The sequence below is a fragment of the Haliotis rubra genome, unplaced genomic scaffold, assembly GCF_003918875.1.
Source record: "Haliotis rubra isolate DU_JTF1 unplaced genomic scaffold, ASM391887v1 Scf470, whole genome shotgun sequence".
Lineage (NCBI taxonomy): Eukaryota > Metazoa > Mollusca > Gastropoda > Lepetellida > Haliotidae > Haliotis > Haliotis rubra.
In genome coordinates this window covers 414,941-432,531 of record NW_025767158.1, presented here as the reverse complement: position 1 = coordinate 432,531, position 17,591 = coordinate 414,941, and the positions used below count along the sequence as shown (strand labels likewise).

The window sequence follows — 17,591 nt, the reverse complement described above, 5'->3', positions numbered from 1 at the left end:
ATTTCAAAAACTCCACTTATCCACCAGTTTAACACAGTCATCCAAGTTATTACTGCATCTCTCAATCATTACCTTACATTACATTGAACAGTAAAGCACCTATGCATTCAGAAAATCTTTGTTTAACATTCAGAAGTGAAACACATACAGGGAGGAAATTTGTGGATATCAGTTTCTATGTTATGAGTAACACTAAATGTCGTGTTCCTCATGATACAGCGGGCATCTCCAACCCCTTATGCATAGTACTGAATAAAACGCCCCAAATTAAACTAAATTTCCAAATAATTCTTTCCATGCGTGTATTTCTTTCCAATAGAAACATTATTAAAAAATGATTTTTGACCTACCCACACAAGTTGTCGCTGACATGACTCATATTTAATTTTAACTCACGACCTAACTGACTTCCAACCATAAGTGTGGTAAATTAAGAACATAAATAGATTGTTGTTTGGCCAGCATTACTGAGCAAGCGGAAAGGTTCATGTTATGGACGAGAATAAAATCATTTCCTGTGCATGAAATATTTTGTGGACTGCACATAAAAGAACTATATGCAATGTTACTGCGAGTTAATTATCAATATCCTTCATTATTGAGACAGAAGTTCAGTGGTTGAGGGAAAGAAATAATCTGTCTTTCACCAGTGGCTGCAAATAAACAGTCGTTCGAAGTGGATTTCAAGGTTGTTGGATATAGTGCCTATCAAAGCAGTGTTCTGTCAATCGAATAGTTTTTCATACATTAAAGCACTCGACTAATTTACCGTTAGTTTACACGTCCAGAACATACACAAGTGTTGTTCTTACAATGTATTCCCGCTATCACGCATGGACTCTTCACGCATGCGTACAAGCAAAACGCGATATACCGCGATCTCGCGTGGTTGTATATGGAAGAGCTTTTCGCTCAAAGACAAGGCACGAAGTTGAAATCTTGGGGAAAATCCCTGTAAGCACTCACTTCTTTGTAATATACGAAGTCTAGGCTCTGCAGCTAGTTTGGAACTCTAACAATACTTTTAGACGGTGTATAATATATGCTATCACGTGATCGTCTGAGCCAATCATGTCAGTACCAACTTGCCCAACAGGCTGGAAGTTTCAGACCTCTCGAGGTCCACGGTTGTGTTCATGGGGACGAACAGGCGATAAATGCCGAATTTGTGTACTGTCATGTTTTGAACACTAATGTGAAGCATGTTTAAGTTACTATGTTTATAAATATGATCCAAATCAACTATATTTTGCATGAAATATTGTAGGTGACCCATCATGTGATGTAGCTGACCAATCAAATTCACGGCTTTTTGAACGAACGTATAAAAGCATTCTGGTCCTCGCTTGGGAGTGCGATGCTGTTGACTGATACCCATGGTGTGCTGGAAAATCTGGCCCAAGCGATGGACCCGAAGAGCCATCCGGCGCTGCAAGGGTACCAGCAGAATGCACTAAACATCAACGCAGGGTACTATGACAACATTTTTACATTTTGGATATTAATTATCGTAGCATCTATGAAGAAAGGCAACGGGATCGGCTTATTGTGCAGTCCGCCATTGTTCGCCAGTCGGTCCTCACATCGGCTCTGTGAAATATCATAAATTACTGGATACCTAACCCAATACCAACCTATATTAAGGTTGTTTATTTTGTGTAAGTGACTTCAGATAACGAACTTGTGTTTTGTACGGTTATTATTGTTCGTGTTCCGGCAAATATTTAATGTTTCCCAGACACGGTAAGCTATCAATAAAATATCGTGTGCATTGCATCAGAAATGCGTCTTATTTGTCATTGTTACTGCCGTCTAGGTCTTTTCACCTTCTTCTGGACTTATTATGTGGATAGTTGACCATCTAAGAACGTTTTGCATGCAATGTTTGTGCATAAATTTATCTACTGAAGGTGAGAGAGGTTCGCACTTCGTGAAAGACCTCATTACATCGTAGCTTGTTTTCCTGGATAAAGCTTGTACCGCCATTTTGGTTGGTAATAGTCACATGTTTTGACTAAATGACTCATTATTGAACACGTAGGCACATTCCTGTTACTTTCGTTGTGTCGCGAGACACATTTTCTGAAAAATCCGTTTGATATAGCTACTTCCTGCTTTGGTATAAAGTCTAGTCGCGCGACAATGTGACCTGTTTTTAAAGAGGTCAAGTGCATGGACTGTACAATGCAAAACCGCCTTGCTTTGTTTCATAGATGATCGTGTGAGACGTTTTTTAAGACTTTTGAAACTTGTGTAGGAATATTATGATTTTAATTTTGACATTCTCAAGGTATGGGTCGTATGTTACAAATTATGTATTATAACTGCTCTTCTGTGAAGTGAAAAAAGGGGGCATTTGAATCTGCATCGCTAGTCATCAACTTAAACGGTTGTGTACTGTGTCAACCAGAAGCATATTTGTTGGTTTGCAGTTTCCTTTTTCTTGCAGTGACTCACAAACACACTTTGCTGACATTGTCTTGATACAAGTCATTACTTGAGTCCTTGTTGACAGCTTTGTACAATCTATGTAGCAGACTTCCTAAAACTTTACATGAGTGAACTGTGCATGGACTATTCATGTTTGGGATAAATGGTATTTTACTTTCAGTTGCCTAATGCAACATAACATTAATTAGCTACGAGTACTAAGCATGAAACCAGGAAATATGTTTCGTCTTATAAATAGTGTCCAAGACAGCTGAAAATGAATCCTGGCACACTCTACTTTCTCAGGTTTTTCAACCCAGTCGGAAATTTCATTTGAATTCAAGAAATATTTTACTGCCTTTCCATGCCAGTCAATGCACATGTTATCTGTTACAATAAGAACACTAATAACATCCACACAGGTTTGCTTCATGCCTTGCATCTTGTGTATTCGCATGAAAGTTCCATCTGAACTCTTGATACTGCTTTGCATCTAGTTCACACACATTCCAAACATTACTGTGATGAGGGCACTGAATTAGACTTTGACTTTTTAAGCATCGAATCTGACAGCTGAACACCGTGACGTGAGGTTTTAGTACTTTGGTCTGCATCTGCAACTCTATAATTGTTTCACAACTTTTTGGAGAGGGGGACTGTAGGTGCTGAAATGTGTATTGTGATATGTATATTCTGGGGGTGAAACTTTGACTAGCCTATTTGGGGATGAAACACTATTAGAAGCTATGGTATTCGAATAGCCCTGTGTTTGGCAAGCAGGAACTTGTATCAGAGCCTTGTGACTAAAGTATTGAAGTGCACCTGAATGAGAGTAAGATTTCAACACTTGTTAGCATTGATTTGGCAAATATTATATTCCAATCCACTTAATGCCAAAATGTTTGTCTTCATCTGTGTGTGCGTTACTATTAAGAAGTTTTACAAAGGGTACTCTACCCAGATCTCCTTGAAGTTAATATATTTTCAAGGTATAACGTGATGGTAGGGAAAAGTTAACGTTGAAATTTTAATGTGGTTTTATGAAGTTCCAAAATCATTTTCAGATTAAACAATTTTCTCTAAGAAGTTAGTTCTTCACATTTTAATCTTTATAATTGGGTTTGGGGTGAGTGAGGTTAGGTGATTTGTTACGTGCATGTCATCGTTTCCCAGATATGTACATTGATGCAGATAAGGTTTTGTCATTTAGCTGGAATATTATGGACTGTTACATAAAATGAAACATCTAAAAAGGTTTCTAATATCAACTAATGGGCTTATACTATCACAATGTCCTATCACTTTCCACTGTCAAATCAACTCTTCTTGACACAGCAAGTACTTCTGCTTGTTACTACATTATTGAGATCGGTTGCACCAGATTACAGACAGCTCTTTTATGCTTTGAAACCTCAAATGATCTAAAACCTTATTCACCACTACCCCTTAGTTTGAGACAAATATCAACAGATCCAGCATTCTTTACACCAAGTTTAATACATGCCTGAGCAGGCGAAAGGTCGAAATGTTACTGAATGTTACTCTTGTCACAAAATCAAGTTATCTTTTGGAAACCAAGGTATAAATATTGGATCCTTCATATATATTAGAAATGCATCCATCCATGGATAAATATGGGAACCAGGAACTAGTTAGGTGTTTCTGCAGAGAACCCATAACTTCATGGTATGTCTTGCACTCAATCTGAGTAAACTTAGGCTCAGTATTATTCGTTATACTGAGTCTAACAAAGAAGACTTGCAGAATGTCACGTCAGCTAACCTTTGAGCGATCCAGTCAAACGCGAGACAGCTGAACGGATTTAACCAATCAGACGACTACATGTTAGGGTTCGGCGGGACTTGCAAAACAGTTTTTGAATTTTATCTTCCCTGGTCGCTGACACTGATCTATCAACAAACGAAAATCCGCATAAAACACATTTGACCTGCAGTATATACGCTCATGGGTTTCTAATGACATGGTTACTATTTGCTTATATTTTCGCAAGATGACATCCTTGAATATTGACAAAAACGCTATTTTCAGCGACTGTTTACTCATTGCGTGTATTACTCGGAAGCTATTGTGCAGAAAATAGCATTCAGTATTTTATGTTAAGGTTGAAACGGTATGTGTGAATGTTAATTTTCGTGTTCTGGTAAGCGGTGTTCTGATTAGTCCGTCCAAAAGGTTAACTGACGCGACCTTCTACAAGGTTTTGTTAGACTCAGTATAGCAGTGTAACGAATAATACTGAGCCTAAGTTTACTTAGACTGGTCTTGCACTAAGTAATAATCAAATCAAAATGGTCAACATTATGACATACAGTAACATTCCAAGTCAAAGTGAGGGTTTGGATTTTGTCATTGGCTGGCCATTAGTTCACCTGATCAATTAGTTTTCCATCTGTTTTCTGGAAATTGTCCTCATTCGACTTCGAAATTTGAGAATGTTATTACACTAAAACACAGACTTAACAGGCATGCACGCATGCACACACATATGCACAAAAAACCCATAAGGCCTGTGTCTGGGGTAAAAAAGGAACTTTTCAGTATTTTTTGGAGATTGGAATATATGGGGTGAAAATTGTTCTGAAAGGAAAAGTTTTATATGCCTGCTCATTTAGCCATTCTTACAAGTTTACAGATACCACATTAGTTTTTCAGTCCATTTCCATATTGATGTGAAATTGATTTGTAAATGGGAGGTGTGAAAATGCTTTAAACACTCTTTGAAATGCCAGTTTTCCAAAATTGTACTTTGTTTGGAAAAGGCAGCGAGAGCAGGCATGTTAGATTTTAAGTATTAAAAGGAAGCAAAATTGCATGTTACTCTTATCAGTATGGTACTGTGGTTAGTCATTTTCAGGCATTTTGTTTGAGGGTGACTGCCATTCTCTTATAGCATGATTTCTGTAGTTTTTAACTGAATTGAAACCATTTTACCTTTTCCAGATTTGGCAGCAAAACAAAGGAGGTTGCTCATTCTCAATGCAAATGAAGTCAAAAGCAATCGATGTATATGCATGGTGAGAATTTTAAGTTTGTTTGGCAGTCACCATCATACAAACTTTATTTTCTTTTAATAAAAGCAGATTATTTTTAATCAGTATTTTCATCATGTGTTGTACTGTAAGTAAATAGAATGTATTGTCATGTTTTGTGGAATACTTATAAATGAGTGAAACATTAAGGTTCATGTTTGTTTTGTGTTTCAGGTCAAATGGGGATGCAGAGAGCCCCACAAGGACAGATGGTGATGAACCAAATTCAGTAAGTCGTGGCACCATGAAGGGCATCTCAACTCATGAGAACACAGTGGTGAGCATCAGCAGATGTCGCCCTCCTTCGTTTGTTTTTAATAAGTATTAAAAATATTGCATAGAATAACAGTGGAGTGTAAATATTGAGACAAACCATGGTTAATATGAATGTCACAAAGGATGGTGTATACACAATGGCCATATACATTGCAAATGCTAATTTTGTATAGTTATTCATGTAAAATAACTTATGTTGGGGTAGAAAACTAGTCAAGAACAGTGACATTCCATTGATTGTATTATTAAGGCTCATGAAAGGTTACCCTAAACTGGAATTGCCAAGTTTGTGCAGGATATTCCCTGAGCTCCTTGTAGATTAGGTCTGCTATTAGCTGCTGTCACTTCAGTCATTTCTCTATAAACATCAGATATTTTGTTTACAGCCCAACAATGTGAACCACAGTGGTGGTGATGGGGATGATGGGGGTGAGGGGCCTGCTGCCCCCACCTCCCAGAAACGAGGGCGTCTAACTAATCAGCTGCAATACATACTCAAAACAGTCATGAAGGCTGTGTGGAAACATCAGTTTGCTTGGCCATTCCATGTACCTGTTGATGCAGACAGACTCAATTTACCGGTATGTTCAGCATTCTATTGAGAATATTGCAGAGCTACAGATAACTTTTTGGGTCATCGAGTTAAGTACTTGCTTGTGTTCATCTCAGTTGGGTATCCTAATTTGCCTTTGAGTAGCCAAACAAATTGTACCCACCTCACTCAAACTCAATTGGCCATTTTGTCATTTTCCATTAATTCTAAAAATATGATAAAGTTTAAATGTTAGTGTTTGTTATTTATATCTGTAATATGAGAAACGATAAGTAATTCTGCAAGTTGCCAAGTTTATGTCCTGAAACAGAACCTCTCAATATACCTCAGTTATTTTATCTATCCACTGGTACGCAAGCTAAGATTTTACATTTTTGCGGTACGCATGCAAGATCACATCTATTGAGTATTTACAAAGATTCAAGCATACTTGTACGCAATAGACTTAATAGGAATTGAGTTTTCACATAAATATTTGTGTAATTTACGCAAATACGCAGCTTATCTGTACCTCTGGTATTTAGGTATCTCAACAAGGTTTCATTTGGATTCTGAACCTTTCACGTTAGCTCATTAGTAAGTGCAGCAAGTAATACTAGATTTGTTTTTGTGACAACCTTAATTCACTTCTACATATGTTTCATGCGTAAATTTCACCCCGCAGGGTAAGCTGACTAATTCCTTAGAGTAGACATGTAACCATTTACAGAGGTTTACAACGTTTGTGTTTCAGGATTACCACAAGATAATCCGAACACCAATGGATCTGGGAACAATAAAAAAGAGACTTGAAACAAATTATTACTGCTCTGCACAAGAATGTATTCAGGATTTCAGCACAATGTTCACTAACTGCTATGTATACAACAAGCCAGGGGATGTAAGTATCTGCATTTATCTTATCTTGTTATTACCTTATGATCATTCTAGTGATTTTGTTTGTTGGTCTGGAAGAATCCTCAATGTCGTGTTATGTTTGCCAAAAAAATTAGAGAACAGTATATAGGGGCTGCCTTTTACCCTGCATGGTTTGTCAAAAAGACAATTTCGCCTCTATAGCTCAAAGTATTTATTTCTGCATCCTCAGATTAACTCCCTAAATAGGGCTGCGTATGCAAGTCATAATAAGCTAAAAACCTTTACTTGGTTTTAGCTATTTGCTGGAGGGGCTGACTATTAATGCACAAAAAGTTATGCCATGATTGCATTGTTTCTTCAGGACATCACTCTGATGGCACAGACCTTGGAGAAGTTGTTCCTGCAGAAGGTGGCCCAGATGCCTCAAGAGGTATTGTATTTCCATCTGCTTTCATATTTTTCTGTTTATTTTTAAACTAGTTGTCGATATTTGCATGTTCCATGTTATCATCTTTGTCCTACACTGTCAATTTAGAATGTCTGCATGTAATCCATACCAGTCTAGATGATGGAAAGTCAGGTTAATTCACCTTTACAGATTAAAGAAAAAATATTCAAATGGAAGTGGTGTAAAGATTGTATGTATTTTAACCCGATTTGGTTTAATAAATATTGTAACATTTTGATAGTATGCAAACCAATTTCTTTCAGGAGGTTGAATTGTCAATCCCTCAGAAGAAAACTCCAGGTCCTAAGGGATTCCGTGGTCGTGGGGGTGGAGGTGTTGGGAGAGGACTAGTGACTCCTCGTGGTGTTGGGACACTTGGACCGAAAAGTGCTTCTGTAGTTGCTGCAGCAGCAGCGCAGGCCGTGGCTGCTTCTCAGCCTTCCACTCAAAATACTGTTGTGCCCCCACCTGTCATGCCACCTAACAATACAACGCCAACGCCAACACCAACACCAGCACCAGCACCAATACCAGCACCAGTGACACCACCAGCTCCACCGGTTTCTGTGGCGTCATCTGGGCAACAACAACCTCCACCTCCTCCTCCAGTGCTTACTCACACGTCACCACCCCCATTAGCAGTACCCCCTTCAATTATACAGCAGCCATCTATGCCAGTGAAGCCCTCGCCACCACCTCTTCAGCCACAACTTCCCACTCCTATTTCTGACATAACAGACAACTCAGTTATGCCGCCGTCTGTGCTACCTCCAGCTCAGATTACTAAAGTAAGTTAGTTATCTGAGATATATTTATGGTTAAGTGATGTAGAAGGAAGAAAGGTATTTGTGAAGATAACATTTTGGGCCTGGAAGATCCCAGTTTTGTGTTTAATTGTAGATTTGTGGGCAGGTTCATTTGTAAATGTTTCTTAAGGGCATATTTTGTGATCTTTAAATATGAGATGCTAATTAAAAGCACTGATTAATCGTTGTAATGTTATGAAACTAAGCATTTTGTCATGTTACAGACTAAAAAAGGAGTGAAGCGGAAAGCAGACACCACTACTCCAGCTGCCATAGTAACAAATTCAGCTGGCATCGACCCTGCATCAATATATTCACCTAAAATCCCAGGCAGACTGCCTCCAACAAGACGAGAAAGTAATCGCCAGATCAAGAAGCCCAAGAGGGACTTGCCAGATGACCAGGTCGTTGTATTAGATGAAGTGCGTCATATGAGGCCTTTCCTGGCTTTTTGCTTTAAGATATTATACTTGTGTTCAAGCCAGACATTGTTCATGAAATGCATTATATGCTGTTAATCAGATATTTCAAAACCACTGTGGCTGTTTTCATTGAAATCACACCAGTTATTTCAAATATGTGCTCAAGTGAACAATAGCACTGGCTTGAATACATAACACTTAGTAGTTAGCTGCTTGAATTTCCTTTAAGGCTTTTTGAGACCAACTTGTTTACAACTTCAAAAGTAAAGGCAGTAGCATTCTCTTTTTGGAGGTTCTCTTCCTTGCTTGCTTAATCAGTTGGTTCATCCTTGTGTAATTTTCTCACCCAGCACCATCCATTCCACACTGTAAAAACTTAAAAGGGATTTAACTTTAAATGGTAATTTATAATGTTCAAGTAAAGTACTTGGAGAATGTAGGCAAGCACAGTAAATACATATTTGTGCGAACGTTCTACTGCACGTTTTTTCACTGCATTTCTCTTATGACTTCACAATGATTCCTATGTCATGCCAAATGGTCTTGGAAATGCTAAACTGGGGAATTTACTATGTTTTGTTATGTTTGAAATACCAATAAAATAGTGTCATTTCTGGAAAGTAATTGCAAGTGTTCTCCTTTAGCATGTCCAATGGCATTGAAATACTAATTGTGAGATTAGACCATCTATTTAATCTGTGAAGTTTCTTTGTAGGCGCAGCATAGTTCCAAAAATAAGAAAGGGAAGATCTCAGAGCAGATGAAGTATTGCATTAATCTCATCAAGGAATTGTTTGCCAAGAAGCATGCTGTAAGTTACTCGAATTTTATTAAATTTGAATTCATGTCCTAATATTCATTGCAATAATGCAAAGACTAAGCAATGAAAGTTTTGTAGTAATACCTCTAAAAAGTTATTCATGACTGGTATTGCACAACATCAATGTCATCAAGTTTGAACTATATTTCAGGGCACAACTGTACTTTACTATACTGTACAACTGAGTTGAGTGAACTGTAGTCTTAATTAGGAGAAAGTGTTGTGAACAGAATTATGCATGGAGTTCAATTTAGTCTTTAATTGTGAAGAATATATCTTGCATGTACACTTTCTTTTACAGACTTATGCCTGGCCATTCTACAAGCCAGTAGATGCAGATTCACTTGAACTTCATGATTACCATGATATCATTAAAAAGCCCATGGACCTTGGCAGTGTGAAGGTATGTTTTCATCATAACCTGTCTGCTAGGATTGATACATTCGTAACTACTCATGTCATTCTGGCAAGCCGGATGGCATCTCGTACCTCTCTCGTGGCCATGTTTACGACACGGCCCTGTCTTAAGCACAAACGGGCATGGAGATGGAAATGGTCTAGTACAATTACCAAGGAAATATAACTCTGAATTTCCAGACATTGCTCCTAGAATATCCTCTATCAAAACAGTCATACAGTCATTCCTTTTGTAAATATGTTTTAGTGTTGAAAGTTGCTGATCCTTTAGTTTGAAGTTTATGTTTAAATTGTACTTTGCAAAGTTTCTAAGTTCAACGATGCCGCCATTTTCATGCTTCGAAAAGGCGTTTTACTACTCGTGATTTGGTTTGCCACGATTCTTGGCAATAATGGCATACATAGATTATTACATGAGCAAGTGTGTCATACAGTATATATGAAACTAGTGTGAAATTTTGTATTGCTAGGGCAATGCATAATTTTGCATGAGTTCCGTATAAATCACGTGGCACACTTGAGAGTGTTATAATTGTTTTATTACCCATTTTATTCATGTACATTTGTGCAGTAAAACACAGAAAGCAAGTGTGATGGCCCTCTTGATGTCATGTTCAATTGTCTAATGACACCACAGACGAAATACAGAAACAATGGTTGCTAGGCAAAAGTGATCTAGTGCACATATTGAAAATATGACATAACTTATGTTCCACCATATGGATAATATGATAGGGGTACGAAGTCTTTTTGTAGGTCACGGAAAGAAAGTAAATACGAATGGGATTGATACTCACGATACTGATTAGTTGTTATGTTCAGACAAGCTACTGGAATAATGCAGTGTTCTGAACGATAGTCCAGTGAGGATTTTGTGTTCTTGAATGTATGAGTTAGTGTGCTGATCCAATATCCTATAGCATTGATAATGCTGATCCAATATCCTATAGCATTGATAATGCTGATCCAATATCCTATAGCATTGATAATGCTGATCCAATATCCTATAGCATTGATAATGCTGATCCAATATCCTATAGCATTGATAATGCTGATCCAATATCCTATAGCATTGATAATGCTGATCCAATATCCTATAGCATTGATAAAAAATATTACTGCTGTAGTGTTGCATACAGTTGATAGTGATTGAAACATTAGACCTATCATTGTCAAAACGAGACTTGTAAATTGTTTCTTGCAGAGGAAACTAGAGAATCGTGAATACCGTACGCCAACAGAGATGGCAGAAGATGTGCGGTTGATCTTCACTAACTGTTATAGGTACAATTCAGGAGACAGTGATGTGGTGCAGATGGCAAGGAAACTTCAGGTATTGCCTGTTTTATATTTTTATATATGCGTTCAGTAAAATTTTTCAGGCCAGAACCTGTTACAGAACTGGGTTCAGCAGCTTCAAGTACCAGTTTGTTGTTGAACCTGTAGCCATCACATGTTATGCTATCTGTAAATTTAGCAAAGTCAAGTCTCCACTATATTGCTTTAGTAGTTCACTTCATGGAAACAAAGGGCGGTGGGGTAGCCTAGTGGTTAAAGCGTTGACTCGTCACGCCGAAGACCCGGGTTCGATTCCCCACATGGGCGCAATGTGTGAAGCCCATTTCTGGTGTCCCCGGCCGTGATATTGCTGGAATATTGCTAAAAGCGGCGTAAAACTAAACTCAGTCAGTCAGTCATGGAAACAAATATAACAATATCATTTGTTAAGACATAAATATTGTTGCAGTCTTTGATGTATTAAAATATTATAAATGCTTCCTCTGCAGGATGCATTTGAGATGAAGTATGCCAAAATGCCTGATGAACCACTCCCGCCTGAACCAACGCCCCCACCCTCTGTGCCAATGGTGGCTCCCAAAACTGAGTCTCGCACCAGTGATCTCTCTTCCAGCAGTGATAGTGATGATAGTGATGTTGATGATGACAGCGAGGAGGAGAGAGAGCGAAAGCTGAAGGAGTTGCAGGAACAGGTATGTTCCAATGGTTAAAATATGCAACTGCTTGAGTAGGTAATTGCAGATATATTGAAACAGTGGCTTTAAATTTTGTTCAATCTTGTAAACTTGGTACAAGAATCAGTACATATTTATGGGGTATGGATTTCATTTGATCAGTGTAAACTGGTGTTGTTGCTCACTAGATTTTATACTGTATTTTTGTGATTTTATTCCAGTTTCAAACAATACAAGAGCAGTTGTCCAAGTTAACAAAAGAACATATGAACAAGTTAAAGGAGAAGAGAGAAAAGAAGAAGAAAAAGAAACGAAGCAAGGAAAAAGAAGTTGAAAAGGACAAACTTGTTGAACCTCCTGTTCTCCCCACTCCCCCTCCTGTACCGAGTGCACCCAGGATTTCGCTGGATCCTCCCAAACCAAAGAAAAAATCCAAACAGAAGTCTCCAAGTTCTAAACGATCAAGGACTAACAGTCGGTCCTCAACTAGGAGGAAAATGCCGGTGGTGGTGCCATCCGCAGGACCAATCCTGCCTTCATACGATAGTGACGATGAAGACAATGCTAAGCCAATGACTTACGATGAAAAGAGACAGCTGAGTTTAGACATTAACAAGCTGCCAGGTAAGATACCAACAGTGATCAGCAGCTTGAGTTGTAGGTGTGCTGAGTGAGTGTGGCTGCATTTCATGTGGAAAAGTGCTACAGGAATTTCACGGAGGATTCATGTGTGTTCACAATTGGATTATCACAAACGGGAAACATGATGTAGTGTTTGAAATTGTTCTAGCTCTTGTGGTACAATATTCATTGGCAAGAACTCATCAGTTGTGAGGAGTGACCTCTTCGCAAAATATGTTCATGCCTTTTAAACTGCGTATATTATCTGCAAGTTTTAAAGCATAGGAAGACAGATTTTTATTTTAATTTGTAAAACTGAGCTAATGTCGTCAAATATATAGCTCTGTTAGATGAGTTTTTGTTTTCATTATTTTCCTGTTATATTGATAACATAGAGATAAGCCAAATCTTTTGGGTGAAATTTAAGTGTTAAATGGTTTGTCATTGCCAAAGGAATATCTTGTGTCTGGAATGGTGTGATGCTTTAATAAAGATAAGCACTTGTAACAAGGCAGTTTATAATATCCTTCAAGCAAGTGTACGAGGTGAAATTTTGAACTTATTTGGAAGACTAAAGTAATTTGTGATCTCAGATATTGTGGTGTGAGAAATTCCAGCTTTTCTACTTTAAAACACAAAACTTTTAATTGCAGGTGATAAGCTTGGTCGTGTGGTGCATATTATACAGTCAAGAGAGCCGTCCTTGCGAGATTCCAATCCTGATGAGATAGAAATAGACTTTGAAACATTAAAACCTTCAACTCTAAGGGAACTGGAAGCATATGTAATGTCATGTTTAAAGAAAAAGCCTCGGAAGCCATATTGTAAGTATCACTATGTGCCTTCCTTCTAGTTAAATTAAGTCTGTGTATTCACATTAACTTGAGTTTGCTGTTAATAGAAATGGACTCTTAACAGTAGTAGTTGTAACTGTAATACCTGGGAAGTCTAATGCAGCCTAAAGAAACATAAGTTGGATGTAATATTGACATGAACCCAACAAACCTCCAGGGCAAGGGACATAGTCCTAGACAGTGATTGATCTCATAATCATTGGAGGTAAAATCAATCCCATGTTAATCCCAGCCAAGTCAGTGTTGATCAGGCTGTTTCATGCCATGGGAACATACACATAGAATAAAATCAGTTCTAATTTAGTTGCTGGCAACTCTATGGTTTTGATTACCATACAGTTGTAGTAATGTCAGTGGCATGATGGTTAAATGAAACTCTTGTAGTACACATACTGCTACAAGTGATGTTTTGTTTCTTCAGCCAAGAAGACCTCGGGTAAGACAAAAGAGGATCTGCAGCGGGAAAAGCAGATGGAGTTGGAAATCCGATTGCAAGGCGTACAACAGCAGCTGGCCGGAGGCAAGAAACCAGCCAGTAAGCAAAATAATTACTGACCTATATGCTAAGGAAACATTACCCTTGTACTTTAATACTGGGGACAGAACATGAAATTATATTGTACAGCCATTGTTATTTCAACATTTTATGCCTGAGGTTGTCATGAAGTTCTTGATGGAGCTTTTTGTAATAAGTAATATGATGACATCATGCGTGTCATTTGAATGCCTTGCGATGTTGTCTTCCAAAGTTTAGCCAGAGTTTTTCTGGTTAGACGGAGGTGGACTTCGTAAGCAGAGCAGAAATGAGTTTCAATTTGAGGTCTGATTACTTACATGAAGCCTGCCAAACATCCTTCCTAGACCACTGATAGGGCTGGGTCTTAACATGCATACTATATACTGGAGGTTCACTTCCTTCTGTTCAAAGAAATATTTTATGAGATGTAAATTTCCCGAAGAACTTCATCTTAAATGAGATCAATCTTAACATTTTGGGCACATTCAGCAGCTTCAGAGTCATAGGTTTTCAGCAAAATCAACTGGATATAAGATGCATTCATGTGCATGTTTCAGCTGAACGAGGCAGTGTTGAGGCTGGAGGTGGTCAAAGTCGTCTAAGTGCAAGCAGCAGCAGTTCTTCTGGCAGCGACACAAGCAGCGATAGCAGTTCATCTAGCTCGTCAGAGTCAAGTGACTCAGAATCAGGTTAGCTTGAGTTCCCTGGTGAGCTGATCTTCTATCGACTTCTACTGTAAACTGCAGTTGCTGTTACAGACAAGGTGTTCACAGCACCAGGCACTGGCTAGCGTCACAAGTGGGTCCAGTCAACATGGGCTAGCTGGGTAGCGCTCCAAGGGAGGGGTTTGTATGTGTAACCCTGTGGTCAGTCTACCAGCAGCTAGCCACGTTCTAATGAGTGCTACAAGGCAAATAGCACCCTGCCTGTGAATGGGACTAATGATTGTTGTGTTCAAAGCTGGTGCCCTTTTATTCCCTGAAAGGCACTGTTGTTGAAATCCGAAATGGATGCTACAAGATGTAATTGTTTGTAGGGATGTAAGAGTATCTGGTCTTATCAGGTATGAGGTTACAGGTTAGATTGTTAGCCAACGAGTGCAGAATGTGTGAAGGTTGAGGCCAGTCGCAGAATGGGCTGGTGATCTTGATGCTAGGTAGGAAGGGATGGGTACAATTCATACCAGGGTGGGTAATAGGGTAGTCCGTCTCACTACATTATTAATATGTCTTCACGGACCTCATGGTTGCATAATATTTCTTACTTCACAAAGGTGCTTTGCTAATCTCCACATCATTTACACCAAAGGATCGAGCACAAGGACATTTTGCAGGTGAAATGTACCTAAGGGAAATGAAACATTTGACTCATTTAACTCCGTGACAAATGTTGGAGGAGAATGATCATGTCAACTGGCCTCCCCTGCTACACATCTTTGCACTCCATGGCAAATTGTACATGATCTGAGCGAGATGCATTCCCAGCCATCTGGCCGGACGCATGTAGCTCCGCAAAGAAAATGTACTTCACAAAATTGAAGGTATAATCAAAACAGCTGGAGTTGATCTCCTTTTTGTGTTGGTGCAAGTACCACCAATTTATCAGCCACTGTGCAAATTTTCTGGATCTAATATATACAAAAGCATGCTGTAATGTTAAGAAATTTGAACTGTGTTTTGTGTCGTGGTCATTTCATTACATTTCTGTACTACGGTCTACAAAAGACTTTAGATCATTTTGTATGTGAAGCATTATACATAAGTATTGTACATTTCTCTAATCCAAGTCAGAAATCTGATAACGCATTGTGTACATACGTCAGATCTCATAGTGTCATGTCATCATCATTTTATCATCAATAAAACGAAACAACTATCAAATCTGCATTGTATTTTTATTTCGCAGCTCCTCGGCTGGCCTCATGCTAGATTCGCATTCTGCACTCAGTTGGGACGGGGAGTAGCTCCTAATTTAGTTTCAAATCCAGTCAGTTTTCTTTTCCTCCTGATCAGTTCAAAGTCCATATTTTACAATGTTGGCATATACTCTTATTTCAGAAACAAAGTTTCTTTTCAGCTGGTACTACGTACAAAAGATGTACTGGCACCCATGTTAACAATGCCACCACACTCCAAGCCCACAACATTCACACAATTAAAGATGCATTGTTTGTCTAGTCATTTGTGAAAATTCGGTAAAAATGTGTTCATCCACCCACTGTTAAATTTCTCTACATTTAATTAAATTAGTTTTTGAACCAATGTATCATGGATTGTTTACCAAGCAAGAAAGGATACTAAAGCACTGTCAGAAATAGAAAAAAATTGGGTTTTTTTCACATTAAATCTACAATTTAGGTAGTTAATATGTGAAAGTGTGAAATATCTGTTAAACTAAGTTCGGCCTAACAACAGTTGCAGTGGGAAAGAGATAGGAAACGTAAAAGGATTTTACTGAGGAGAGATTAGTGCAGAAATGAGCAATGCAGGGTTTTTCTAAGTCCAATGCGACTTACTCAGAACAGACCATGGCTTTATGCAATTTAGTGTGCAATGATATTGTATTACAAAGGACACTTTTTAAATGATCATTTTGAAATTAGACTTGGCTTCGTTATAAACGATAGCAGACGTAGTTAATAATAACTTTAATACTGAAACTATTAAGGATGTAGCTACCATGGCGTCTCACTATCACTATAAAAAGAAACGGGTAGGAGGGGTCGTCTCAAAAGCAAAACCAGGATGGGTGTCAGACGGTGGTTGGGGGAACTGAGATGTTAGCTTAGATAAGATAATCAATAGACATATTCAATACACATGAAAAAAACATAAAATATCTTTGAGATGACTCCTTGTGCCTGTGCGCAGCACGTGCATTTCATGCCATGTGAGTCGATGGGCCTGTTTTCAGAGGACATAATTTTTATTGTGGCAAATGAATTTTGAACATACATCAAAAGGTATGTTTCTCCTAAAATTTCTGACCAAACAAAACGGGTCTCTTGCACATGGCTTTGCTGTTACTGAAACTGCTTGATTTCATGTCATTTTGACTGTTTACTTTGGATCCTATCAACAGTGATGGTGGCGAGAATATCTGAACTTCCCTATTCTAACCTCTTCAAAATAAGAATATTTGTCCATTGTTCAAAAGAGTTCTGAATTCCATTTGAGCAGTTTATCTCAAACGTGCATATTTAAATGTTTGATGGACAATCAAATGAAAAATCCAATTGGACGAGTTGCATAGATGGTACAAAATCAAGAATATGAAGCAATAAAATTACGGTCGACCACAGGTTTTTCAACTGAGTTTGCTCTGCACTTGTGCATTTGTAAAAGTAACTGTTCCAAGATTCTTATTCCTAAGACAGGCATGGTTTTGAAGACTTCGGTTTCCAAGTATTTAAGCGTTGGTAATGTGCATCTGAAGTAAGAAACTTGCAAGGGACAGGATGGAAGAGGATAATGACTGGTACATGTGTAAATTGACATTGTGACTTTGATTCCCTACATGGATATCCAGTCTGTATCCAGCTTTTCT

The 17,591-nt window shown here is 38.3% G+C and overlaps 2 protein-coding genes across 5 annotated transcripts in view; one reads left to right on the top strand and one right to left on the bottom strand.

Annotated features, from left to right (window-relative positions):
* Positions 1–1,040, bottom strand: part of LOC124290666 (WD repeat-containing protein 5) — a 34,337-nt gene extending 33,297 nt beyond the window's left edge. For 2 of the 4 annotated variants that reach the window (XM_046727458.1, XM_046727461.1), the window contains exon 1: positions 770–864. The gene's annotated coding sequence lies outside the window, so the exon portion shown is untranslated. Of the gene's footprint in view, positions 1–769; positions 887–966 lie in introns of those variants that run through there. The other 2 variants (XM_046727460.1, XM_046727459.1) reach the window with 2 other exon arrangements.
* A 9-nt stretch (positions 1,041–1,049) lies between these two features.
* LOC124290668 (bromodomain-containing protein 2-like) overlaps positions 1,050–17,591 on the top strand; it is a 29,594-nt gene continuing 13,052 nt past the window's right edge. Inside the window, 15 exon segments of the mRNA XM_046727462.1 lie at positions 1,050–1,470; positions 5,655–5,757; positions 6,143–6,337; positions 7,043–7,189; positions 7,529–7,597; positions 7,879–8,403; positions 8,646–8,843; positions 9,559–9,654; positions 9,965–10,066; positions 11,285–11,413; positions 11,868–12,071; positions 12,275–12,677; positions 13,328–13,498; positions 13,950–14,063; positions 14,603–14,734. Coding sequence (XP_046583418.1) covers positions 1,358–1,470; positions 5,655–5,757; positions 6,143–6,337; positions 7,043–7,189; positions 7,529–7,597; positions 7,879–8,403; positions 8,646–8,843; positions 9,559–9,654; positions 9,965–10,066; positions 11,285–11,413; positions 11,868–12,071; positions 12,275–12,677; positions 13,328–13,498; positions 13,950–14,063; positions 14,603–14,734 — 2,701 coding nt within the window. The 5' untranslated portion in view covers positions 1,050–1,357.